Genomic DNA, 20,510 nt, shown 5'->3' on the forward strand with positions numbered 1-20,510 from the left:
GAAGAAAGATGAAACGGTGTCTGATTTCTTCACTAGGTTTGAAGAAACATTTATCGACCACAGTGGTCAAGACATGAGTACTGAAGGTGGCCAAAGGTTATTTGTTGATAAATTTGTGCATAATTTGCTTCCCGAGTTGTGTAAGAAGTTAAAAGATTCAGAGAGTTCTTGGGCTGTTTCCTCTTCAGCGCAAATACTGGCTACTGCACAGTATTACGAAAATAGGGATAAAGATGAGAAGGATAGAGCAGACAAGAAAACGAAAGAATTGAAGACGAAGGTTCTGTTACAACAGGCCTACCCACCGCGTGGTGGTCAGAATAATTATCAGCAACCTCAACAGTTTCAGAGAAACATGCAAAGGTTCGAGTATTCCCAACAGCGTGTTCCTGTAGGTCCCAATCAATGTTCGTATTGTAAAGAAGAAGGTCATTTTAAGTATAGTTGTCCTAGATTGTTGCAGCGTACTAATAGTGCGTATGGCGCACGAGGTAGAGGTGGTCAGCAAGCTCCTAGAGGTAGAGGGCGTGGAAATGTTCCCCAGAACGCGCGTCCTCTTCCGCCTCAAAATACGATAAATAGCTTTGATCAGCAAGCCAATGCAACTGGTAATACAGCTCAGTACTATAATAATGATTATTATGCAGAAGACGACAATATGGAAGGTAATGATTACTAGGACAGCCATAGACAGAGAGAGGGAGTTGTTTCAGTGCCAGTGGATCAGAGTGGACCGTATGTTAACGTGACCACAGCGGGTGTTTCAGAGCCCTTTCTGCCGGATACTGGTGCTGCAAAGAGTTCAATTATGCAATCAAAACTCCCTGGCGCGCCTTTGTCTGGCGAAATGAATGTTTCAGTAGGTTTTTCTGGCGCCCCAGTTAGGAACCCGATTTCTAGTCCTATGCCCCTTTCTGTTGGACCTTGTGAGCTAAAAGCACCCCTCATCCTAACGACAGGTTGTGGTGAAAATCTGTTAGGGTTGGATTTGTTAAAAAGATTGCATGCAACGCTATATTGTTCTCCCTCAGGAGTACAACTTACATTGGGTAAGGAAGTGATTTCCCTGATGTACTTGTCAAAGAATACATTGCCACCTGAATTGTCATCCCTTCCGGATGTCCTTTGGGCTACTGGTCCCAATGATGTGGGTCTCTTGGAAATACCGCCATATGAGGTCACTTTAAAGGCCAATGTCAGATTGCCACGCATTCCCCAGTACAAGATCTCCAATGAAGGTCAGAAAGCGTTGTTAGCAATTATCAGTGATTTGATTAAAAAGGGTGTAATTGAAGAGACAAGAGGCAACGTTTGCAATAGTCCTGTTTTACCTGTTTTAAAACGTACGGACCCCTCACAGCCACCTGTTTACAGATTTGTGATTGATCTTAGAGAGGTTAATAAGATTGTTGTGCCACAGTTTCCAGTTGTCCCTGATATAACTGCCTTGTTAACTATGATTCCAGCCTCCGCTGCATGGTTCTCAGTGATCGATTTAAAGAATGCTTTCTTTAGCATCCCAATTGCAGAGGAGAGCAGGGACATTTTTGGCTTCAGTTTAGGAGGTCAAAGCTTCCGTTTTAAACGCGCTCCACAGGGCTACTGTGAAAGTCCATCAATATACAGTCAGGCTTTAAAAGCGCAGCTTGATGCACTTGTTTTACCTAGTGGTGCTACCCTCATTCAGTACGTTGACGATTTGCTAATCGCCGCGGATACTGAAAAGATTTGCAAAGAAGCTACATTGTCATTGTTGCGTCATTTGATGCCTCTCATCACAAAGTGTCTCTCTCAAAACTACAATATTGTCGACAAGAAGTGACCTACTTAGGTCATCTCTTATCGAAGGAGGGAAGGAAACTGACCCCAGAAAGAATTCAAGCCATCGCACAGTTGAGCGTGCCAAGAACACAGAGAGAAGTGCGTGCTTTCTTGGGCATTACTTCATACTGTAGGCACTGGATCCCAAGTTTTTCTCTACTGGCAAAACCTTTGTTAGCATTAACCTGTAAAAATACACCGAATCCTGTCCCATGGTCTGAGGAGTGTCAGAAAAGTTTTCTGGAATTGCGTGATGCATTATGTTCAGCTCCTGTGTTGGGTACCCCTGACTACAGCAAGCCTTTTACATTGTATGTTAATGAAAAGGAAGGTTGCGCATTATCAGTGTTAACACAGCCTTTTGGCGACAGACCGCGTCCATGCGCATATTTTTCGTCAACTTTGGACCCGGTAGCGAGGGCATTGCCAAGTTGTTTGAGAGCTACAGCCGCAGCAGCTGTGTCTATTCGACAGTCTGCTGGACTAGTGATGAATAACACATTGATTGTAATGGTTCCACATGCTGTGGACACATTGTTAAACCGGACCAAGACACAGCACTTAACTAGTGCTCGATTGTCAGGGTATGAATTGACACGGTTGGCAAACCATATACAGATAAAGAGATGCAACACGTTGAATCCAGCTACATTATTGCCGATTCCAGCAGACATAGATGAGATTGAGCGACATGATTGTCTGTTCAGAACAGATGAAGAGACGAAAGGGAGAGTGGATCTTAGGGATACTCCCCTAACTGAGTGTGATGGTACCTTATGGGTGGATGGTTCGTGCTTCAAGCTTCCGAATGGTGATACGACTGCTGCATATGCTATCACGACTTTGCACACGATTGTCGAGACTGCACGCATACCACATAATTCGGCTCAAGCAGCAGAATTAATTGCCCTTACAAGAGCATGCGTGTTGTCTGAAGGAATGAAAGTGAACATATATACTGACAGTCAGTACGCCTTTGGCGTGGCCCATAGTTTTGGGCGATTATGGAAAGAACGTGGGTTCCTGACTTCGCATGGAGCTAAAATTCAGAATGGTCAGTTGGTGAATGATCTCCTTGAGTCACTGACCTTACCGTTACAAGTTGCAATCATGAAATGCAGTGCGCACAAAAAGGTCACTGATGAGGTTGGTCGTGGTAATGCATTTGCTGACGAAATCGCGAAAGAAACAGCAAAAGATGTGAAGACTCGAATGTATGTTACAGGCCCTGCAAGATGGGTTGGTGATGTTGGAATGTGTGAAGACACGATAGAGAGTGTGAAGTCCCTTCAAGCTGAAGCCACAGAGAAAGAGTTGAGCAAGTGGAGAGAAAGTAAGGGTAAATTGGATGAGAATGGTTGTTGGGTTGATTTGTCAGAACATCGGCGATGGTTGTTACCTGATGCATATGTGCTTCCAGTGGTTACTATGCAAAAACAACAATTGATGGACAGAATGCAGAACAATGTCATACATTCACCCCAGTACAGAGATCTGGGCCTAAATCCATCGTTTTTTTGCTCACCATGCCATTCCAGTTTGAACCCAGCCATATGCAAATCAGTCTTGACCCTGTGCCCATGGGAACAGTCCAGCCCGAACTGCCAAGTCAGGTCCTCCTGGACTGGAAACAAGCATCCTAGGACCGGTTTCGGGCTTTCAGCCCTCGTCAGCCAGGATAGCTTGATTCCAGTGGCATGGAGAGCACGGGACTCACGTCTGAGCATACCCTTCCCACTCGGGGTGACAAATGCAAAAACAACAATTGATGGACAGAATGCAGAACAATGTCATACATTCACCCCAGTACAGAGATCTGGGCCTAAATCCATCGTTTTTTTGCTCACCATGCCATTCCAGTTTGAACCCAGCCATATGCAAATCAGTCTTGACCCTGTGCCCATGGGAACAGTCCAGCCCGAACTGCCAAGTCAGGTCCTCCTGGACTGGAAACAAGCATCCTAGGACCGGTTTCGGGCTTTCAGCCCTCGTCAGCCAGGATAGCTTGATTCCAGTGGCATGGAGAGCACGGGACTCACGTCTGAGCATACCCTTCCCACTCGGGGTGACAAATGCAAAAACAACAATTGATGGACAGAATGCAGAACAATGTCATACATTCACCCCAGTACAGAGATCTGGGCCTAAATCCATCGTTTTTTTGCTCACCATGCCATTCCAGTTTGAACCCAGCCATATGCAAATCAGTCTTGACCCTGTGCCCATGGGAACAGTCCAGCCCGAACTGCCAAGTCAGGTCCTCCTGGACTGGAAACAAGCATCCTAGGACCGGTTTCGGGCTTTCAGCCCTCGTCAGCCAGGATAGCTTGATTCCAGTGGCATGGAGAGCACGGGACTCACGTCTGAGCATACCCTTCCCACTCGGGGTGACAAATGCAAAAACAACAATTGATGGACAGAATGCAGAACAATGTCATACATTCACCCCAGTACAGAGATCTGGGCCTAAATCCATCGTTTTTTTGCTCACCATGCCATTCCAGTTTGAACCCAGCCATATGCAAATCAGTCTTGACCCTGTGCCCATGGGAACAGTCCAGCCCGAACTGCCAAGTCAGGTCCTCCTGGACTGGAAACAAGCATCCTAGGACCGGTTTCGGGCTTTCAGCCCTCGTCAGCCAGGATAGCTTGATTCCAGTGGCATGGAGAGCACGGGACTCACGTCTGAGCATACCCTTCCCACTCGGGGTGACAAATGCAAAAACAACAATTGATGGACAGAATGCAGAACAATGTCATACATTCACCCCAGTACAGAGATCTGGGCCTAAATCCATCGTTTTTTTGCTCACCATGCCATTCCAGTTTGAACCCAGCCATATGCAAATCAGTCTTGACCCTGTGCCCATGGGAACAGTCCAGCCCGAACTGCCAAGTCAGGTCCTCCTGGACTGGAAACAAGCATCCTAGGACCGGTTTCGGGCTTTCAGCCCTCGTCAGCCAGGATAGCTTGATTCCAGTGGCATGGAGAGCACGGGACTCACGTCTGAGCATACCCTTCCCACTCGGGGTGACAAATGCAAAAACAACAATTGATGGACAGAATGCAGAACAATGTCATACATTCACCCCAGTACAGAGATCTGGGCCTAAATCCATCGTTTTTTTGCTCACCATGCCATTCCAGTTTGAACCCAGCCATATGCAAATCAGTCTTGACCCTGTGCCCATGGGAACAGTCCAGCCCGAACTGCCAAGTCAGGTCCTCCTGGACTGGAAACAAGCATCCTAGGACCGGTTTCGGGCTTTCAGCCCTCGTCAGCCAGGATAGCTTGATTCCAGTGGCATGGAGAGCACGGGACTCACGTCTGAGCATACCCTTCCCACTCGGGGTGACAAATGCAAAAACAACAATTGATGGACAGAATGCAGAACAATGTCATACATTCACCCCAGTACAGAGATCTGGGCCTAAATCCATCGTTTTTTTGCTCACCATGCCATTCCAGTTTGAACCCAGCCATATGCAAATCAGTCTTGACCCTGTGCCCATGGGAACAGTCCAGCCCGAACTGCCAAGTCAGGTCCTCCTGGACTGGAAACAAGCATCCTAGGACCGGTTTCGGGCTTTCAGCCCTCGTCAGCCAGGATAGCTTGATTCCAGTGGCATGGAGAGCACGGGACTCACGTCTGAGCATACCCTTCCCACTCGGGGTGACAAATGCAAAAACAACAATTGATGGACAGAATGCAGAACAATGTCATACATTCACCCCAGTACAGAGATCTGGGCCTAAATCCATCGTTTTTTTGCTCACCATGCCATTCCAGTTTGAACCCAGCCATATGCAAATCAGTCTTGACCCTGTGCCCATGGGTGGTTTGCTGTTCACCCTATGTGGGAAGGGTATGCCCAGACGTGGGTCCCGTGCTCACTATGCCACTGGAATCAAGCTATCCTGGCTGATGACGGCTGATAGCCAGAAACCGGTCCTAGGATGCTTGATTCCGGTCCAAGGAAGACATGGCTTGGCAGTTCGGGCTGGACTGTTCCCATGAGGCACAGGGTCAAGACTGATTTGCATATGGCCATGTCTGAACTGGGGTGGCATGGTGAGCAAAATAACGATGGATTAAACCCAGATCTGTGACTGGGGGTGAATGTTTTGCCATTGTGCAACATTCCGTCCATCATCTTGTGTGTTTTGCTGTTCACCCTATGTGGGAAGGGTATGCCCAGACGTGGGTCCCGTGCTCACTATGCCACTGGAATCAAGCTATCCTGGCTGATGACGGCTGATAGCCAGAAACCGGTCCTAGGATGCTTGATTCCGGTCCAAGGAAGACATGGCTTGGCAGTTCGGGCTGGACTGTTCCCATGAGGCACAGGGTCAAGACTGATTTGCATATGGCCATGTCTGAACTGGGGTGGCATGGTGAGCAAAATAACGATGGATTAAACCCAGATCTGTGACTGGGGGTGAATGTTTTGCCATTGTGCAACATTCCGTCCATCATCTTGTGTGTTTTGCTGTTCACCCTATGTGGGAAGGGTATGCCCAGACGTGGGTCCCGTGCTCACTATGCCACTGGAATCAAGCTATCCTGGCTGATGACGGCTGATAGCCAGAAACCGGTCCTAGGATGCTTGATTCCGGTCCAAGGAAGACATGGCTTGGCAGTTCGGGCTGGACTGTTCCCATGAGGCACAGGGTCAAGACTGATTTGCATATGGCCATGTCTGAACTGGGGTGGCATGGTGAGCAAAATAACGATGGATTAAACCCAGATCTGTGACTGGGGGTGAATGTTTTGCCATTGTGCAACATTCCGTCCATCATCTTGTGTGTTTTGCTGTTCACCCTATGTGGGAAGGGTATGCCCAGACGTGGGTCCCGTGCTCACTATGCCACTGGAATCAAGCTATCCTTGCTGATGACGGCTGATAGCCAGAAACCGGTCCTAGGATGCTTGATTCCGGTCCAAGGAAGACATGGCTTGGCAGTTCGGGCTGGACTGTTCCCATGAGGCACAGGGTCAAGACTGATTTGCATATGGCCATGTCTGAACTGGGGTGGCATGGTGAGCAAAATAACGATGGATTAAACCCAGATCTGTGACTGGGGGTGAATGTTTTGCCATTGTGCAACATTCCGTCCATCATCTTGTGTGTTTTGCTCCAGTGGTTACTATGGCACATGGAATGGCACATATCAGTGTGAAAGGAATCTGTAAGTTGTTGGCTCCAGTATGGCAGAACGCTGGAATTCCCAAGTGTGCAGAGAATGTGGTCAAGAATTGTATGGTATGTTTGAAATATAATCCTGGTAGGGGAACCCCGACTCCAGCTGGTCATTTTGCGCCTCCATCATATCCATTTGAGGTTTTGCAGCTAGATTTTATCCACATGGAAAGGTGCAACAACTTGAAATATGTACTGGTTGTTGTTTGCGCTTTTTCAAAATGGATAGAAGCATATCCCCTAAAAGACAACACTGCTTTATCCACAGCCAAAGCCCTTGTGAAATAATTTTTCCCTAGGTTTGGAATGCCAAGAATGGTGTGGAGTGATAATGGGAGTGAATTTGTGGGTCGAGTGATGAAGAATGTGTGTGAGGGATTAGGCATTAAGCAGAAGTTCCACGCTGCAAATCACCCCCAATCAGCTGGATTAGTAGAGTGCTACAATGGCACTCTGAAACTCAAACTGGCCAAAATCCAGGCGAGCTCCGGTCTTAAATGGCCTGACGCTCTGCCTTTAGCACTCCTATCAACAAGAATGACTGTGCATTCACGAGTGGGACTTAGCCCATATGAGATCATATTTGGCCGCCCGGCCAATGTATGGGGTGTGCCAAGACCGACAAAATTCAGTGAAATCGAACATTCAGTACTGCTTGACTATCTGTATGAATTGACGGCTAAATTGCGTGTTTTACACCAACAGGTGCACGATACTCTGCCCCAGGCCTCTGAAGCTCCAGGACACCCTATCGACCCTGGCTCGTGGGTGCTTGTGAAAAACTTTCAGCGAAAGGACAACGATGAGCCCCGTTGGATCGGCCCTCACCTCGTACTTCTATCGACAAGATCAGCGGTTCGAGTGAAAGGGAAAAAGAATTGGATACACGGCGCCCACTACAAACGGATCCCTTTGCCTCTACCATATGACCGGTGGGTCCAGGAGGGTATCGCTGATTCTGAAACTGACACTGTCCCCCGTTTTGTGTCATTTAGTGATGCACGTGCAAAGGGAACGGCTTCAGAACAAGAAAGCGACGATATTTTGCAGGAAGCTGTGCCACCGTTAACTCGAATAGACACCACAGAGCCTGAACTCTTGTTTCAAGACCAGACAGTACCTGGCAGAAACCACTATAACTTGAGACCGAGGCCTATGGACAAATAAAAATTCCCTTCCCTTACTATTTTTTGATATTATAGCTCTCCCATCTGAAGGACTTTTTGATTTTTATTTTTCGAACCACCATCCGGGTTCAGCCGCAGGGTCGCGGTGCCAAGACTTCGGGGTACAGGCCGAAGACGTTAGGTCAACGGTTCTGGTTGGTCTGGGGCGTTCCCTGGACTGACAGGCGTACTCCTTAGCAGAAGATACTCACCCGCCGCGAGCGGCACGATTAGAGGATGGAATTTCTCAAGATGGAGAGGCCCGCTGAGGAAATGAACTTTAAGACGAAAATATGTAGAATAATGAAGAGCAAACGTTTTGTATTATTATGTCTGTTTATATTATTTAGTATGATGGTGTTTACTGTAGGATTTGTGTTCTTCCCCTCTCAAGTGCCATTTGCACCCACTGTACAGCCCATACCTCCTCCTACTATCTCCTTACACTCTTTCCACCCTCTGCCTGAACACGAACAAGCTAGACGATCTGAGTTCGTAAACAACTCGTTTATTCAACTCCTGCACCAGCACCAGCTAGTTATGAATACAACCAATTGCTGGGTGTGTGGTTTAATGCCACATACCATTAATAAGGGTATCCCATATCTAGTGCTGCCGTTTAGCTATAATGGATCGTCATGGGCATTCCAGACCATGTTTCTTTTTGCATGAGATGCCTACTCCCCGCGAGAACCACGTTCCATCAGACCTAGCACAAATAATAAAGCCATAATGAAAGGAGTTGCCGATATGAGCAGAGATATCGACGCATACTCATCTATTCCCAAGGATGAATTGCGAGCTTATGTAGGTTGGAACGCGACGGGGTATAGCATTAGTCTGGGTGAAAGACAGCGAAAAATCTCATCCCCAATTTGGGTCGTACCCCACATAGGTCGGTTCTGTTTACAAGGTAATGGTCAGAATCCAAGAGCTCAACTGGGGAAAAGTGACTGTACTGAAACGTACACTTTTCCATCACAGTTTTCCCCTGCGTTTTTGGCTGCCAAGGGTACATATTTTGTCTGCAATGACCGAGCATATACATGGTTGCCCCCTGATTTCTCGGGCATATGTTATATTGCAAATTTGCTACTGCCGACATTTACTGCTGCCTCTGATTATCACAAGACCAGAGTTGTGAGAGGCGTTTTTAGTCAGGAGGATACTGCCGGTCAGGAAGCGGGAGACTTCTTTTTGGGTTTCCTGCCGTTTTGGGGACCGATGGTCAATAGTAGGAACCTGAGACAACTGAGTCGAGTGGTTGAATCCAATGTTAATGTAACGGCTGGTGCCCTTGGTAATTTGACAGCTGAGCTCCAAGCGGATCGCCTCATGACTTTGCAGAACCGTATGGTTCTAGACGTCATACTTGCAGACCGTGGTGGGGTATGTAAGGTCATCCAATCTAGCTGTTGCATTTTCATACCAGATAACGCTCCAACAGTTTATCAAGCCATCTCCAAACTGCATAAAATATCTGAATCTATTCACGTGGATAAAAGAGATTGGTCACTGATGGGGTGGTTCTGGGAACTGATATCTGCCTGGGGTTGGAAGATTCTGATGGTCATTGGAATGATCTTAGCCATTCTTTTCCTGTTCTGTCTGTGTGTGCAGTGTGCTCCCGCGATATGTGGCCTCTGTGCTACATTATGTGTAAGGAAACCTGTATCGAGGGACGAGCTAAGTAATAGGATGATGCTACAGCAACATCTCCATGACCTTATGAATATAGACCTGGACTCGGATTAATATGAGTATAGTTATTGCCTATGGAAGGGCAAAAGGAGGGTCTGTGGTACTTTAAAATTTGGGACCGCGTAGGAGGCAGGGCCCTACCCTGCCTATTCCGGTATCAGCGAACCGCGAATGGACAATGCGGTATGTACAAGTGTTTTGCGTAACGTTTTATCGATAAATGCACTTTGTATATGATATTGCACATTGACTTCGTGGGTTCCATCTTGGAGCAGTGGCCATCTTATGGTTGCCCTCACATAGGCTACACATTAAGGACAAGCACAGGCCTTCAGAACACATGTGCCTTCTATTGACTTCTCTGTTACCTATGCGATTTGGCTCCACCACCCCAGGTCAGTCCGGTCCCACGAGCTCCCCGTCCTACGGTCACCTGTGATTAGCATCAGGGTTTGACACACCATAAAGCCTTTTCATCCCACACAAGCCTCCGGCTAATCTCTTTCACACCTGACTCTTCCTGCTTTATGGCTTGTTTTACAAACAGGAGGTGCCCGTGTTTATTGGGGTCTGCTGATATCTGATGTGGGATCTGAGCCTCGCTGGGTAAATAATTGTGGGCTGGCTGAACTGGAATGTGGGATGGTCATCATGACCCTGCCTTTTCGTTTGTAATGAATACATATGAATGACCATATCGTAAAACGAGGAATGTGTGCCTGAAGCATGATATTTTGTATATAAGGAGAAGGCCGTTTCTGTAAGTTTAAGCAGTCTCCTGAGAACATACATTGTGTTGTACTTCTCGGATACCTGTAATTGGTCTGCAGCCAATAAATACGATCTTTGACCTCACCTAGAAGACTCTGTGTTTCTGTGGGTCTGAAACAGGAAGAACTCGAAGTCTTAGGGTGTGTTCCCCTGCACCGCTGGGTTTTAAAAACCCAGTACTTCAGTCACCATGGTTACGAGGCTTGAGGACTAAGACAACTGGGCTGGTTCAGGGGCTCTCAGATGACTCTATGACTCCCAGTTGCAGCATCTTGCTTACTTCAGCTTTGATTTTCATTTTCACATGATCAGACTGCCTGTATATTTTATTTTTGACAGATTGGGTTTTCCTAGTGTCCACATCATGGGTACACCATCTAGTCTGACCAGGGGTCAAAAAGAAGAGCTCAGCAAACTGATTTAGGACTTGCCTGCAATCAGTCTGCTGGTGGGTAGTGACGGTGTCTGACAAGACCACTCCTTCCATGGACCCATCTTTTGGATTGTTGGACAGGAGGTCAGAGAACGGTTCTTTCTCTGCTTCCTGATCCTCATCTATAACCATGAGCATGGTCACATCTGCCCTGTCATAGTAGGGTTTAAGGTGGTTGACACGGATGGCTCTCTTGGGGTTCCTGCAACAGCCAAGGTCCACTAGATAGGTGACCTCCCTTTTTCTTTCTAGGATAGGGTAGGGCCAACCCCATTTGTCTGGGAGAGTCCAAGGAGCCACTGGCTCCAAAACCCACACCTTCTGCCCTGGTGGGAACTCAAGCATAGCAGCCTTTTGGTCATACCATTGGGTCTGGAGTTCCTGGCTGGCCTCAATGTTTTTATTTGCTTTCTCCATGTATTCAGCCATCCTGGAGCAGAGGCCAAGCACATAGTATTCTATATCTTCTTAGGTTCAACAAAAGGTTTCTCCTATCCCTTCCATACAGGGCACAGTGGTCCCTTGACAGGATAACCAAACAGAAGTTCAAATGGGGAGAACCCCACTCTCTTCTGTGGAACATTCCTGTAGGCAAAAGGCAGGCATGGAAATAAGACATCCCATCTCCTTTTGAGTTTTTCAGAAAGTCCAGCAATCATGCCTTTCATGGTCTTGTTGAATAAAGGCCACTACAGTGTGGATGATACGGTTAGTGAACCTGTAGGTCACTCCTCACTCCTTCCTCGTGTGACACCACCGCCTTAGGGAAGTCCACCCTGGTGAAGATACAATGAGGTCCTAAGCCACTGAGGGGCAGTGGTGGTCCTAAACGGAATAGCCTCGAGATACCTGGTGGCATGATCCACTACCATCAGAATATATCTGTTTCCTGATGTTGTAGGAGGGACAAGGGGATCAACAATGTAAATCCATACCCTTTCAAAGCTCTGCCGGGCGGAAGAGCAGGAAGAGGAAGGATCGGGACGAGGAGGAGAGGACGCAAGGGTTTAAGTGTAATACACTTTACTCTATGAATTTTTGGAAATCATACAGTGACTCAAATTGAAAATAAAAGCACTGATGAAGTTCCCTATAAGGGAATAAAACGCATTGGCTGGACACTTTTATAACAGATGAACTCTTTAAAGTCAAAATAAAAAAGTTATTTTTCTACAACTACTTACCTTTTGGACTCTCTCAGCTGTGCACCCCCATCTATTCGAATTTCTTTTGATCTGGAACACAGTGACGCCTTTCAACGGCTGGCATTGGGGTTGACTGCACGGCCATTTTAAGTATTGGAACTGGTGTGAGGTGCGGCATTGAAGGTCCGCCGTTGTTGCAGTTGGACTATTATTATTGCTAGATGTTTGGTACCATACATCCAATACTTCAAAGAAGCCAGCTAGAGCTGGGGAACTTGTAATGAGGAGTGTCCAGTCCATGTACTTACTATGGCTTTCCTGGTCACTTACAATATCCAGGAATCTACAGGGCATATTGAGGGGCATATCTGCTCATGCACATATCCCCTCACAGGAGATATGGTGCACCCTGCCTTACGGCTAAGGCCTGTTAGAGGGGTGTCTTACCTATATCCCATGCAGTGTCTGAGGGCATGGCACACAGGGATTACTGCCATGTCGACTCTTCAGTTTTGTCTGCTCCAAGACATGCTTGCTGCAGTGGCAGTGTGCATGTGCTTGGTGAGGGGTCCCTTAGGGTGGCACAATTCGTGCTTCAGCCCTTAGGCACCCTCTTTAGTCACAATGCCCTTGATCCAGTGGTACCTTTTTACTAGGGACTTGTATGTGAGGTAAATTGGTGCCAATTGTGGAAGCAATAGGTACAGTTTAGGAAAGGAGCTCTAGCACAGGGATCCTGGTTGGCAGAAACCCTGTGCACTTCCAGGCGAAATTACATAATTTCCCGGGCAAAAAGTACAGGCTAACCATGTCCAAAAGAGGCACTTTCCTACACGCACACAGACCAGGCCCTCCCCACCCAGAGATCCCCCATTAAATCACCCTGCCCAGAGGCAGACCACCACTCAACCCTCCTCCCACACTGTAAGGGTAGGAAGACAAGTTCTCACTCCTTTCCACTGATTCCTAAATAGATGTAATGGTCTCTCTTGAGACCAAAATAAAAAAAGAACAAAAATGATTACTATGCTAAGACAACAAACAAAGCCAAAAAACAAGGCTGAACTTTCCATGGCACAGATAGCATAGATCCAGCTTTCTAAATTCTGTGGCCCATCAAATATAAACTAGTGTCACATATAGCCATAGTAACCTGATAGGAAGCCTGATGTGTGCCTAGTCAAGGCACAACAGTCATCTTGGCATTGCATTACCTTACAAGCTTGGATATTGAGGTGATATAAGTATGTATTTCGGAAACCAGCAGTATAAACGGAGCTCCCTCACATGCTCTGCGGTAATTTCCACCTCAGCCCTCTAGAATCTCTGACATAGTCTAGAACACTCATCTCAGCAGCAATGTGTGACAAGAATGGAGCCCCACAGGAGACAAGTGTGAAGACCAAGAAGACCTACACTGCCACATTAGAACTGGTATGTTTATCTTCTACAGTCCTTCTGGCACATCTTGGTTCACTGAACACCTTCTCATGGGCTTAATGTAAGGAAGGTGCAGACCAAAGGATTGCAATAGAAATAACGGCACTGAGTAGAGCACCCACCATTGAAAAAACTGCAGCAAGAAGACCACCCATGAGGTCGGCTTGCCTAAAACCAGCACCAGTTACCCAGGTCATAAAAAGCACACTTACTTGAAACACTAGGTTATTACTTCCAGCCTAAGGCACACAAACCAAGAACTTCATCCGCCTTTCCTCACACATCATACCTTGGCTACTGGCATACCAACCCAACACAAAGTGGACTTTGGGATACCTGATTTTTTTCAATAATCCATAAAAAGGGCTGAAAAGCTTCGACATGTCTTCTCGCCTTCGCTGCAGGTTGAGAGGTCCATCGGGGAAGATGAGTAACCCGCTAGAAAAGACCAAGGAATAGATGAAGTGGAAGGCAGAGAGGACAAGAGCTAGAATTATAATATACATTTTTGTATTGATTTTATCAACAACCATAAATCAAATTAGCAGTTGCATAAAAAAAGAGATGGAGAACAATATTAGACATAGAAGTCACTATGTAGCCAAAGCACTGGGGTGAATGTATGACATTGTTCTGCATTCTGTCCATCAATTGTTGTTTTTGCATTTGTCACCCCGAGTGGGAAGGGTATGCTCAGACGTGAGTCCCTTGCTCTCCATGCCACTGGAATCAAGCTATCCTGGCTGACGAGGGCTGAAAGCCCGAAACCGGTCCTAGGATGCTTGTTTCCAGTCCAGGGAGGACCTGGCTTGGCAGTTCGGGCTGGACTGTTCCCATGGGGCACAGGGTCAAGACTGATTTGCATTTGGCTGGGTTCAAACTGGAATGGCATGGTGAGCAAAAAAACGATGGATTTAGGCCCAGATCTCTGTACTGGGGTGAATGTATGACATTGTTCTGCATTCTGTCCATCAATTGTTGTTTTTGCATTTGTCACCCCGAGTGGGAAGGGTATGCTCAGACGTGAGTCCCTTGCTCTCCATGCCACTGGAATCAAGCTATCCTGGCTGACGAGGGCTGAAAGCCCGAAACCGGTCCTAGGATGCTTGTTTCCAGTCCAGGGAGGACCTGGCTTGGCAGTTCGGGCTGGACTGTTCCCATGGGGCACAGGGTCAAGACTGATTTGCATATGGCTGGGTTCAAACTGGAATGGCATGGTGAGCAAAAAAACGATGGATTTAGGCCCAGATCTCTGTACTGGGGTGAATGTATGACATTGTTCTGCATTCTGTCCATCAATTGTTGTTTTTGCATTTGTCACCCCGAGTGGGAAGGGTATGCTCAGACGTGAGTCCCTTGCTCTCCATGCCACTGGAATCAAGCTATCCTGGCTGACGAGGGCTGAAAGCCCGAAACCGGTCCTGGGATGCTTGTTTCCAGTCCAGGGAGGACCTGGCTTGGCAGTTCGGGCTGGACTGTTCCCATGGGGCACAGGGTCAAGACTGATTTGCATATGGCTGGGTTCAAACTGGAATGGCATGGTGAGCAAAAAAACGATGGATTTAGGCCCAGATCTCTGTACTGGGGTGAATGTATGACATTGTTCTGCATTCTGTCCATCAATTGTTGTTTTTGCATTTGTCACCCCGAGTGGGAAGGGTATGCTCAGACGTGAGTCCCTTGCTCTCCATGCCACTGGAATCAAGCTATCCTGGCTGACGAGGGCTGAAAGCCCGAAACCGGTCCTAGGATGCTTGTTTCCAGTCCAGGGAGGACCTGGCTTGGCAGTTCGGGCTGGACTGTTCCCATGGGGCACAGGGTCAAGACTGATTTGCATATGGCTGGGTTCAAACTGGAATGGCATGGTGAGCAAAAAAACGATGGATTTAGGCCCAGATCACTGTACTGGGGTGAATGTATGACATTGTTCTGCATTCTGTCCATCAATTGTTGTTTTTGCATTTGTCACCCCGAGTGGGAAGGGTATGCTCAGACGTGAGTCCCTTGCTCTCCATGCCACTGGAATCAAGCTATCCTGGCTGACGAGGGCTGAAAGCCCGAAACCGGTCCTAGGATGCTTGTTTCCAGTCCAGGGAGGACCTGGCTTGGCAGTTCGGGCTGGACTGTTCCCATGGGGCACAGGGTCAAGACTGATTTGCATATGGCTGGGTTCAAACTGGAATGGCATGGTGAGCAAAAAAACGATGGATTTAGGCCCAGATCTCTGTACTGGGGTGAATGTATGACATTGTTCTGCATTCTGTCCATCAATTGTTGTTTTTGCATTTGTCACCCCGAGTGGGAAGGGTATGCTCAGACGTGAGTCCCTTGCTCTCCATGCCACTGGAATCAAGCTATCCTGGCTGACGAGGGCTGAAAGCCCGAAACCGGTCCTAGGATGCTTGTTTCCAGTCCAGGGAGGACCTGGCTTGGCAGTTCGGGCTGGACTGTTCCCATGGGGCACAGGGTCAAGACTGATTTGCATATGGCTGGGTTCAAACTGGAATGGCATGGTGAGCAAAAAAACGATGGATTTAGGCCCAGATCTCTGTACTGGGGTGAATGTATGACATTGTTCTGCATTCTGTCCATCAATTGTTGTTTTTGCATTTGTCACCCCGAGTGGGAAGGGTATGCTCAGACGTGAGTCCCTTGCTCTCCATGCCACTGGAATCAAGCTATCCTGGCTGACGAGGGCTGAAAGCCCGAAACCGGTCCTAGGATGCTTGTTTCCAGTCCAGGGAGGACCTGGCTTGGCAGTTCGGGCTGGACTGTTCCCATGGGGCACAGGGTCAAGACTGATTTGCATATGGCTGGGTTCAAACTGGAATGGCATGGTGAGCAAAAAAACGATGGATTTAGGCCCAGATCTCTGTACTGGGGTGAATGTATGACATTGTTCTGCATTCTGTCCATCAATTGTTGTTTTTGCATTTGTCACCCCGAGTGGGAAGGGTATGCTCAGACGTGAGTCCCTTGCTCTCCATGCCACTGGAATCAAGCTATCCTGGCTGACGAGGGCTGAAAGCCCGAAACCGGTCCTAGGATGCTTGTTTCCAGTCCAGGGAGGACCTGGCTTGGCAGTTCGGGCTGGACTGTTCCCATGGGGCACAGGGTCAAGACTGATTTGCATATGGCTGGGTTCAAACTGGAATGGCATGGTGAGCAAAAAAACGATGGATTTAGGCCCAGATCTCTGTACTGGGGTGAATGTATGACATTGTTCTGCATTCTGTCCATCAATTGTTGTTTTTGCATTTGTCACCCCGAGTGGGAAGGGTATGCTCAGACGTGAGTCCCTTGCTCTCCATGCCACTGGAATCAAGCTATCCTGGCTGACGAGGGCTGAAAGCCCGAAACCGGTCCTAGGATGCTTGTTTCCAGTCCAGGGAGGACCTGGCTTGGCAGTTCGGGCTGGACTGTTCCCATGGGGCACAGGGTCAAGACTGATTTGCATATGGCTGGGTTCAAACTGGAATGGCATGGTGAGCAAAAAAACGATGGATTTAGGCCCAGATCTCTGTACTGGGGTGAATGTATGACATTGTTCTGCATTCTGTCCATCAATTGTTGTTTTTGCATTTGTCACCCCGAGTGGGAAGGGTATGCTCAGACGTGAGTCCCTTGCTCTCCATGCCACTGGAATCAAGCTATCCTGGCTGACGAGGGCTGAAAGCCCGAAACCGGTCCTAGGATGCTTGTTTCCAGTCCGGGGAGGACCTGGCTTGGCAGTTCGGGCTGGACTGTTCCCATGGGGCACAGGGTCAAGACTGATTTGCATATGGCTGGGTTCAAACTGGAATGGCATGGTGAGCAAAAAAACGATGGATTTAGGCCCAGATCTCTGTACTGGGGTGAATGTATGACATTGTTCTGCATTCTGTCCATCAATTGTTGTTTTTGCATTTGTCACCCCGAGTGGGAAGGGTATGCTCAGACGTGAGTCCCTTGCTCTCCATGCCACTGGAATCAAGCTATCCTGGCTGACGAGGGCTGAAAGCCCGAAACCGGTCCTAGGATGCTTGTTTCCAGTCCAGGGAGGACCTGGCTTGGCAGTTCGGGCTGGACTGTTCCCATGGGGCACAGGGTCAAGACTGATTTGCATATGGCTGGGTTCAAACTGGAATGGCATGGTGAGCAAAAAAACGATGGATTTAGGCCTAGATCTCTGTACTGGGGTGAATGTATGACATTGTTCTGCATTCTGTCCATCAATTGTTGTTTTTGCATTTGTCACCCCGAGTGGGAAGGGTATGCTCAGACGTGAGTCCCTTGCTCTCCATGCCACTGGAATCAAGCTATCCTGGCTGACGAGGGCTGAAAGCCCGAAACCGGTCCTAGGATGCTTGTTTCCAGTCCAGGGAGGACCTGGCTTGGCAGTTCGGGCTGGACTGTTCCCATGGGGCACAGGGTCAAGACTGATTTGCATATGGCTGGGTTCAAACTGGAATGGCATGGTGAGCAAAAAAACGATGGATTTAGGCCCAGATCTCTGTACTGGGGTGAATGTATGACATTGTTCTGCATTCTGTCCATCAATTGTTGTTTTTGCACAAAGCACAAAAAGCAGCACATACCAAGCATCGCTGGACCCCAGGGTAAAGGCTCTTCTCCTTTGAGCATCCTTCCCCTACATCTAATTATTTGTACTGATTTACCGACAACATTAAACACAATTGACAGTTGCGCAATGGAGACTCGTTCCCCATCTTTAAGCTGTCTACATTCCCTGAAATCCTCCTCGCACAGGTGCTCCAGACTATCTTCCATTCTTCTCACACATTCCCTCCTGGGTTCACTCACACCAATAACATACCCCTTTACCTGATAATGGAGAGTCTGGGGATGGTGAACATGAGTTGAGGTTCACAGACGTCAATCATATCTTGAGTGAGATAACCCAGTTTTAGGGCTCTAGCAAAAGGGAAGGAAGCACAAAGATAGCACTTGAGACCCTTGAACATCATGAGTCACCAGCGACCATATACTGATTACATTTGCATTTACACTCTAAACAGAAAAGACATACAGTGAAAAGTAAAAGCACTCACCTTGTTATAGTTTCACAAAAAAGCACAACTATCTCCTGCTGCTTGAAAATCTCTTCTGGTGTTTTCACCGAGACGACCAATGAGACGTACCTGAAAAATCAGGGCAAATGTTACGTTGTAATCCATCTAGAAGCAAAATTGAAAATTACAGCCAAATCTCTGCCTTGAAAAAGCACATCTCTGGCCCACAGAGGCGCCCGGTTTCTGTTTTGGCAGCAAAGCAGAACACCTACTGATAAAACCAGGGCATTGCAGAGCAAGACGCAAACTAAGACAATCCAAGGAAAAGAACAAACAAAACTACCAGAAAAGCCAGATAAGAAAGTCTCCCCAGTCACAACAAGGAAACCCAGAATAGAAAATAATCAGCAATAACGGTGCTAAGGAAACCAAAGACAAATATAGTAACTAGTTACAATAATGGAATAGTTACAGTCAGACACCAGGTCAAGAACCAGTTCCACTCTCGCACTCCCCATTTCAAGAAAAGGAAACTTGCCTAATGACTCAAGGGCAAGAACTTTTCAATAAAGGTACAAAAGCTAATTTTTGTCATCAGTGCATAAATCTCTAATATTGACACAGGCAAATAACCTATCCAATCACACCAAGCCAAAACCTCCATTTGCCAACATAAAGGCAAGAAACTAAGCAAAACATCCAAAGTCCAAGACATACCCTCACTAACCACACTCATGATACCATTCACGGTGAAAAGCAGGCCCAACACCATAAAGACAAGAAAAGTAACCGATGACGTGAAAGTAAGAATCTTGCTCAAATAGAGCTGCAACTACTAGAGGATTGATTGGTAAGCTCTAAAAACTGGTCACAGAACAAATGCTCCCCCCGATTGTATTGCCAAAGCACGCTGGAAGGCTGATCTCGATGAGATGATCTACGACACTGTGTAAATTTTGCTGCAAGCAAACTAATTTGTGTCCATTAACTACAGAGACCAACCCATCAATTTTAAGGTCTTAAATAGATTTTATTACACCACTCGCCCTGCTACACAGTATTGATCCCAGCAGAACATCTCAATATTGTCCTTGCACTGGGTTTTCTGATACCAGTGTCCACGTGCTATGCTACTACGCATTAAGTCAGTAACCCAACTGACTTATATTTTGAAATAAATAAGACATACACACTTGGTGAGCTACTATTACTTAAAAGGTGATATTTTAATTAGGTACTCTGTTAATAATATTTATTCATATATATTTTTCAATAATTTATTTAAACAGTGTGTAATGATCATTCTTTTCCAAGGAACAGAATACAAAGGCATTAATAAAAACAACATGTAAAGTACATATCAAAAAACACCTTTAAAACTGTTTCTTTGAATCAAGGATGTCAATCTTCAACACATGTTCATCAGTGTTTACATTATTGTTGAAATCAGTGAGAACTCTAGGTGAGGGTTATGGCCCATGTTTTTGATCATGTAGTCTCTTCAATTCAATTAAGTCTTTATTTCGACCATACTGATCATAAAAGACAATAAATAAATGATAACACCAAAAAAGTACATATATTATTGCCAGTACTTAACAATAACAGTTCATGAAAGTTGGTAATATATGGTAAAAACAAATAAGTTTATATTTAGTTAAAAGAAAGCTTATGCTATTTAAAAAAAGTTTAAAATCAGTACTGGCCATCGGCAGTGGTTTATGGGGGTTGCCTTTCATTACATCTAGATTCTAAAACCATTAAAAACGAATCATACTATATTCTAGGGTCCCAATACTGGCTAGAAAGTTTAGTACA

General features: G+C 46.8%; 1 protein-coding gene across 1 annotated transcript in view; it reads right to left on the reverse strand.

Moving 5' to 3' along the window:
• Nucleotides 1-20,510, reverse strand: part of LOC146811261 (uncharacterized) — a 164,039-nt gene that overhangs the window by 69,939 nt on the left and 73,590 nt on the right. The window contains exons 5-7 of the mRNA XM_085618323.1: nt 18,732-18,821; nt 18,505-18,594; nt 14,017-14,118 (exon numbers count right to left, since the gene is read on the reverse strand). Of these exons, the coding sequence (XP_085474449.1) occupies nt 14,017-14,118; nt 18,505-18,594; nt 18,732-18,821 (282 nt within the window). The remainder of the gene's footprint in view (nt 1-14,016; nt 14,119-18,504; nt 18,595-18,731; nt 18,822-20,510) is intronic.

The sequence above is a fragment of the Triturus cristatus genome, chromosome 7, assembly GCF_964204655.1.
Source record: "Triturus cristatus chromosome 7, aTriCri1.1, whole genome shotgun sequence".
NCBI classification, from domain to species: domain Eukaryota; kingdom Metazoa; phylum Chordata; class Amphibia; order Caudata; family Salamandridae; genus Triturus; species Triturus cristatus.